This window comes from Acipenser ruthenus, chromosome 5 (assembly GCF_902713425.1).
Source record: "Acipenser ruthenus chromosome 5, fAciRut3.2 maternal haplotype, whole genome shotgun sequence".
NCBI lineage: Eukaryota > Metazoa > Chordata > Actinopteri > Acipenseriformes > Acipenseridae > Acipenser > Acipenser ruthenus.
Window position 1 is genome coordinate 35,208,908 of NC_081193.1, and position 7,845 is coordinate 35,216,752.

The 7,845-nt window shown below is 38.3% G+C and overlaps 1 protein-coding gene across 4 annotated transcripts in view; it reads left to right on the plus strand.

Moving 5' to 3' along the window:
* The window catches only part of LOC117402902 (son of sevenless homolog 1), a 68,469-nt gene extending 65,167 nt beyond the window's left edge, over positions 1-3,302 (plus strand). For 3 of the 4 annotated variants that reach the window (XM_034004515.3, XM_034004517.3, XM_034004520.3), the window contains 2 exons: positions 1,692-1,813; positions 2,519-3,302. In XM_034004515.3, coding sequence (XP_033860406.2) covers positions 1,692-1,813; positions 2,519-3,013 — 617 coding nt within the window. In that variant the 3' untranslated portion in view covers positions 3,014-3,302. The remainder of the gene's footprint in view (positions 1-1,691; positions 1,814-2,518) is intronic. The other variant, XM_034004518.3, reaches the window with a different exon arrangement.
* The last annotated feature ends 4,543 nt before the right edge of the window (positions 3,303-7,845 follow it).

The following is a 7,845-nucleotide window of genomic DNA, read 5'->3' on the forward strand; positions in this document are numbered from 1 at the left end:
CAAGACAATGATCCAAAACATAAAGCAAAATCTACAATGGAATGGTTCACAAATAAACATATCCAGGTGTTAGAATGGCCAAGTCAAAGTCCAGACCTGAATCCAATCGAGAATCTGTGGAAAGAACTGAAAACTGCTGTTCACAAATGCTCTCCATCCAACCTCACTGAGCTCGAGCTGTTTTGCAAGGAGGAATGGGCAAAAATTTCAGTCTCTCGATGTGCAAAACTGATAGAGACATACCCCAAGCGACTTACAGCTGTAATCGCAGCAAAAGGTGGCGCTACAAAGTATTAACTTAAGGGGGCTGAATAATTTTGCACGCCCAATTTTTCAGTTTTTTATTTGTTAAAAAAGTTTGAAATATCCAATAAATTTCGTTCCACTTCATGATTGTGTCCCACTTGTTGTTGATTCTTCACAAAAAATTACAGTTTCATATCTTTATGTTTGAAGCCTGAAATGTGGCAAAAGGTCGCAAAGTTCAAGGGGGCCGAATACTTTCGCAAGGCACTGTATTTCCCAATAAAAAGAAAAGAGATCCGTATTTGATAAAGTACGGCCTAACCTCTCAAGAGGCACCATCTGCCACTTGCCACAGTTCTGAGCCTCCCTCCTGTTTTAAACGTTTCCATGCGAGGTCTGATTTACAAGTTTCAGATTTCTTGTGTGTGACTGTGAACGCTTCTATAAAAACAAGCTTTTAATACAGTAAAGCTTTCTTTACTCAAACTCTGATAACTCAGAATCCTCCGTGTACAGTGTTGTTTAAAATACCCCATTTAGTGTGTTGAAGTGTTGTGTTAATTAATGTGAATGTTGTTAAACCTAAAATACCTTTGTCATCTGTTTTTTTGCTGTTACCTTCAGGTTTGTGCTGAGGAAGTTTTACTGTAATTTTTTATTGCAGTTGTAGTTCTTTGTTAAGTAACTTAGACACCAAAAAAGTCAGTCAGACTTGATTGCAGCCCATTCTTGGAATTCGTCTACTATAAAGTAATTTTCTGCATACAGTGTTGAGAAGTCGAGTCTGTATTACATTGGCAGAGCAGTCCCTGCAAGCTGCACCCATTGAACAGACGATATTGAGGATCATTGGAGCTTGGTGTTATCCCGCAATACTGTAGTTGTTAAAGAAGACTGGTCAGGATGTGCACTAGTTATTTTCTAACACCTACCACGCTAATGTAATCATAAACCCAGTCATTCCATATGCAGTGAAACCCTGTGCATGTTGTTTCTTTTAATCTATTTTCTATGAAACATTCCTGTCAAATCAAACCAGTGATCAATAGTGGAAATCTAAAAGTCTTGCAAAATTATAAGGTATGTTTTCAAATTGATCATTGTTTTGATTTGAATTGGGCTCCTGCACTTACCCGAAATATTCACATTTTTACTACATGTGGGTCCATACACAAAAATAAAGGGGGCATTCGTTTCAGGTGTTAATAAAATGGTTTGTATTTATATGTATGATAACATTAGGGCTGTGTTCAAAGGTTGTTTAGTCACTTTATTTTTTTGTAGAATCGCAGGTGCCATAAACAAATATATAAAGTTGCTAAAAAATCAACTGAAAGCAACTAAAATGTAGTATGTTGTTAAAACAGCCTCTAACTTCCTAATCAGTGCTTTGTGTATGCAATGCAGTATGTTGTGATACATGTAAGCTCTCTTATTTCCAATAGGATCTTCTTCTGTCTCATCAATAGTTAGCTTTAACAGAAGCCAGGAGGACGGTCCTGTCCCTCCACCAGTTCCCCCAAGGAGGCGGCCAGATTCAGCCCCAGCAGAATCCTCTCCTTCAAAGGTAGGGATGTGCAAACTGCACTCTTCACCAAACAAGGTGCATCAACAGTCATTCAGCTCTGGCTACCTGAGAAGAGTGACCTTCAGCTTGGTGGTAAAGAGAGAGCACAGCTCTGAAGTGGTAGGGTTGGGGTGTAGTGATTCTACCCAGCTTGACAGAGGGCTGTTATCAAGAGGCTCCAGGAGACAGTGACTGTGCAGAGATTCAACTTCTTGGTTGGTAATTGTTAGCCAAGTCCAAGACCCTATTAGTTAATAGCATAAAAAGACTGGTTTGTATTGCGTTGTATAAGTGTTTTATACTAAGATCAATATTCGGTAATACAAAATTACAAATACTTATTAAGCATTTCTCAGTTTTCCTCATCCTATTTATAAAAAAATAATTTGTATCAAAGACAAATACTAGAATTTTAGACTTGTACATTCTAATGTTATTTTGAATTGAGCCGTATTATTATCTACACGGTGTTGACAATATCCCAGTGCGTAGTCAGTGTGTACGGACTGAAAATGGCAATTGTGGCAGTATTTGGAGCACTTACACGTCAAATCTTAAGCAGTGGTGGTTCTATGTGGGACTTAGAAATGGTGAACTTCCAGGTCAGCGAGGTGCATATGTGCATTGTGACCTTGTCCACACACTACTGCTACGTAACAAGCAAAGTCCTTATACCCTTCCTTACTCTCTCGCTCTCTCTTCAAGATTAGGTCTAAGCACTTGGACAGCCCTCCCGCCATTCCTCCCCGGCAGCCCACATCGAAGGTGTACTCCCCGCGGTACCCCCTGCCAGACCGGACCTCTGTGTCAGAGCCCCCGGACAGTCCGCCCACACTGCCACCGCGGGAGCCCGTGAGGACACCGGATGTCTTCTCCAGCTCTCCACTACACCTGCAGCCCCCGCCCTTGGGGAGGAGGAGCGAACTGAGCCAGACCTTCTTCCCAAGCAGCCCCTTGCCCTTCACCCCTCTCCCCCCGCAGACGCCCTCCCCACTGGGCACCCGCAAGCACCTGCCGTCCCCGCCCTTGATATCCCAGGACTCTGAGCCCCACGGCACGGCCGGCCCTCCCGTCCCGCCCCGACAGAGCACCTCCCAGACCATCCCCAAGCTTCCCCCCAAAACCTACAAAAGGGAGCACACACTTCCGTCGATCCATCGGGACGGGCCACCTTTGCTGGAGAATGCCCACTCATCCTAATTGGAGGGGCCGGGACACGGCCTTGATAACACTAAAGACTTGGGAGCCAGTGCAGGCTCTACCTGTGACCTAACCTTCAAGAAGATTGTTTTTTTTTTTATTACAGTAAAACCAAGGACTTTGCCTGCCCTTTACTGTATTATTATTATTATTATTATTATTATTATTATTATTATTATTATTTTTTTTTTTTTATTTTTTTTTTAAGACTCATTTTGGTGAACCATCGGCAACAGCGGAGGCAAACAAACAAAAAGAGGACAAAATGGCAGTTTATTGCTGTTTAAAATAATATATATATATATATATATTATATATTATATATTTTAGATTATATATATATATATATATATATATATATATATATATATATATATATATATATATATATATATTTTACTTTAAAAATAAAAAAGTGATGGGCACTAAAAACCCAGGAGCAGAATAGTGGCACCTTCTAACGTGCAAACAACAGGGATCTACAGCTCATTATTTAATCCCCATCTCCAAGCCTTTGCTTTAAAACATGCTATTCATCAAAAAAGGGACTTTGGGAATCTAAGGTATAGCAATCTGTGCCAGTAGTATGTTGGAGTGCCGATGTACAGGTATGCTGCACACCAAAGAGCTACATTTCACAGATACTGAACACAGATAAAAAGTGATCTTTTTTTATTTTTATTTGCCAGAAGTATGTAAATGCTTGCCTTCTTTAAACAAGGGAATAAAAGTGTGTTTTTTTTTTTTTTATTTACCACTGTATGCTACAGCAAATCAATGAGAAACCATGTTAACGCCTGATTTTAATGTATCAAAAAAAATGTATGACATTAATTGAACTGATATCCTATACAAGTAGTTAATGCCAACCAAGTCAGAAATAATCCATTTTGATGAAATGGTAAAATTTAAATTATTATAATTGTGCCTTTTTATGAGTGTATTTGCACACTATATATATATATATATATATATATATATATATATATATATATATATATATATATATATATATATATATCATTTCAAAAACACCCACCTTTTAATATAGCCAAAATAGGAAATTTGCTGGTGATGCAGACATCATTCCCTTACAATTAGCTGTGGAGTAATCAAGTTGTCCCTGAATAATAGGACTGCTAACATGTGGGGCATTCAGTCAGCTTCTTGTATAGTGTAGTCATTTAACTCAAAGTAGAATTCGCAAACCTGTGAAGAATCACAAGCCTTGCTCTCATCTTTCTGCCTTTAAAGAGTAACAAACAAATGGAAAAAACGATAGTAGTTTTAGATTATCATGGCTTATTGATATACCTCATTGCTTTCTCCTCACACAGAAACACTAACAATAATGCATGTTTGACATACACAGCTTTTAAAGTGAGCTTCCATCGTTCGATATAACATATTACTCTCTATTGCATTTCTAACTTGGAACCGTGCATCATACTAAAATTATTGTGTGCATGTTTGTGTTAATAGAACCATAACTTATGTTTCATTAATCATGCTACTAGTCATGGCAGTTGGACATTTAAAGCACTTTGACGTATCATTATTTAGGCTACGCTCTTACCAAGCATTTAAAGAAAGGACACCTGGAGACTCCTCATTAGAATAGTGTAACTACTTGTAACAGACCAGAGAAGATAATATGCTGCAGTTATACCAATTATACCAGCTAATCTGGGAACAGATGAGGGGGAAATGAAAAGTAAAGTAGATGGATCCATTACTTCTGCTAGAATTGGGCTTTTTTTAAATCTTCAGCTGTTCACTTCATTTCAGAGTCTCAATCATGTGTTTCTAAAACATGTCTTTAGCCAGACCAGCTCACCACAATCAAACTACCTCCTCTGCCTCACCGACTAGCCTCATGAAACTGACTCCCAGGAGGAATTCCACACCGCTGCCTGCGATTCATGTCATCCTGGATCTGAAAGATTACACACTCAGATTTGCAGTGATTTATCCAATTCGAACAGGGTGAGTCAGTGTAACAGGAGTTTTGTTCGAATTGACAAGTATTTCTGTGGTTGGAGCCGTGGAAAGCAAATTGAATGAACAAACATTTGGTGAAAGAAAAGTCTGTGTGTTGGGACTCAACAGATATCCTCCAGTTTGGTGTGACTCAGAGGAGGGTGCTTTATGTGGGGAGTTTTACATGTGAATCGGGCTGTGGTATACTAGACCATTTATTCTTTTTAGCTCTTTACATGGTACCTCAATAATATTCAGCTGCTTTTGCTGGGGTTAAAAGGTACTGAAGAGGCCATTCTCACCAAGATCATGACCCTGAAAGGGGACATGCTCATTAATTGAATGTCTTGGGACAACAAGGAGTATATTAGAATGTTTTAGTCCTTTTTGGAATCTTTGTAACATGGTGAAATTGGGCTATTCATAGCGTTGTTATAGAAAGCATTGCAACATGGCAGTCCATAAGCAAAAAGATTCTAGGAATACTACCATGAGTCATTATACAGAGATGGAAATAAGACTCCCATTGCATAGCAGTTTGGTCCTATCCTGGTTTCACAATGAGTTTAAGATGACACACCAGAGCTTGTTACCTATACACTGGCTAATCAAGCTTGCATTAAAACCTGTAATGGGTGAAACTGTTATGTAATAGGGGTCTTATTTTAATCTCAGTTATATGTTGGGGTTGTTGTATGACCATCTCAATATATAGGATAATTTGTTATCAAGGAGGGCTTCCATCCCTGGCTTCATAATAAAACAATGGTATTTCTAGAATCAGTCAGCATCTGGTGTCTTTATCCATCAGGCTTCACTGTTCTACAATATGTGATTCTCCTCAGCAGCAACACAATGTTGGACTTTATAGCACAACAACAACAGCAAATTTAGAATTGTCTGATATATTTGTAACTGTGTAAGTTTACTATAAAGTAAAAGATTACATTTTAATCTGAAAACCAGTTCAGCATGGCTGGTTTTGGATATTATAACCCCCCCCCCCCCCCCACACACACACACACACTTCATGGAGAGGGGCGATTTATTTAACGTTCTATACAGTGTGATGTTGGGGGTCTGTGTTTGAAAACAGACTGTATGTCAATTCTTACTTTACAAACAATGTCAGTGCTTTTCCTTTTGCATTTCATTAGTACTGTATGGCTGTCCAGAAGAAACCCCAGTTAAAATCTGTAACATTAATATGCTAAACACTAAAAAGCTGCATTAGTGTATTCTGTGTTTATGTAATATATGAATCGCAAAACAGTGTTTATGGATTGTAGCTGTTTTTTAATGCAGTCACAGGTTGTGTTTTTTTTGTTGTGTTTTTTGGGGTGTGAACCATTGTGTAAATCTGAATTCGGTTCCATATAATTTGGGCTTGAATTGAACATGTTTATTTTTTCTGCTCCCCTGTCTGATGTCTGTAGCAATATATATATAGATCATGCTGATTTTCCATACAGACAAAAAAGAAATTGTTGAAATGCATCAATGGGTCAGACAACTTTTCAGTGGCACTACACATTCATAACTTTTAGACATGCAACCATTATATATGTAGTAATACTAAAGAAAATTTGGCCACATTGAGAAACAATGCATAAGTGTTTTTCCCTTTATACCAGTAACCCTTTGCTACCCAGTGTCTGATGTATTTGTGACAGAGAAAATAGGCATTAAATAGGTATGAGAACATACCCAGGGCAGTAATGGGTTAAAATGTGGCCTAAGTTAAGTCCGACAAAACATGGTGACATTGTGTCATTTACATTCTTTGTCGAAAACATTGAACAGTCTCTTTAACTAAACTTAATACACTTGGGTAGGGAACAGAGAAGCTAAGATTACATGTATGTAGATAGAGACGACACATGACAAGTGTATAGTGCATCGTGATAAACTCCCTCACCAAAGCAAATGTGTTTCCACGACAACATTATGAATAGGGTTTGTCTGAAGATGAAATATAATTGAAAAACAGGGTTCACATCCTTGTCTGTCCAAAATTAGGTTTCCTGTTCCACCTGAAAAGTCTTTTGTGATCCTTCATTTGCTTCACAGACTGCACTTTGAATAGTAATGTTTAATACTGAAGAAGACATGTCTGCTAATACAGTACAACCACCTTCGTATGCTGCAAAGTGTTGCTAAATGTTTTAGTATTTAATATCGTGTCTACATTGGCAATGGTTAAACACTTGGGTCTGCATTCCTTAACTGTTTGCTCTTACCACAGGTACAAAGATATAAGTTGTATGTACAGATTCCGAAATTATTTTAACCATAGATTTATTCTTTTACTAAATTTCAATTACTGTTAAGCGGTCACAGTACCACTGTGGGAAAGCATGTAAGTGATAGATTGAAATGTGTGTTACAGGCTTTTAGTGTTGGTCATATTTCCTAAAGAGCAGAGCACTTGAAAAGAAAGGAAAAAAATCTGCATTACAGTATCTACTGTAGCTTCTGTTGTAATTTAGTTCATTACCATAAAGTGCATTTTAATGTCAACTGTACGTTGATTTCCCCTTTGCCTTCAACATAAACAGTGCTTTAAATAGCTAACTGCAGCAAACAGTGATATACAACAGGTTTACAATGGCCTATGGTTTTAATGCAGTCACCTCCAAGATGTCTGCATGGTTGATCATGTTACCCAGTGTCGGATGCATGCCCGTTTCATTAGCTACCAAAATGTGCCTTTTTATTACATCCATCATTTTTTTTTTTTGGGGGGGGGGGGGGGGGCTGCATTTAACTATTCGAGTGGCAGGTCTTGTTTAAGAAATGAACCCAGCAATTGCTAAGGGTTTAAAACGTACCAGTGAACAAACAAAACATGA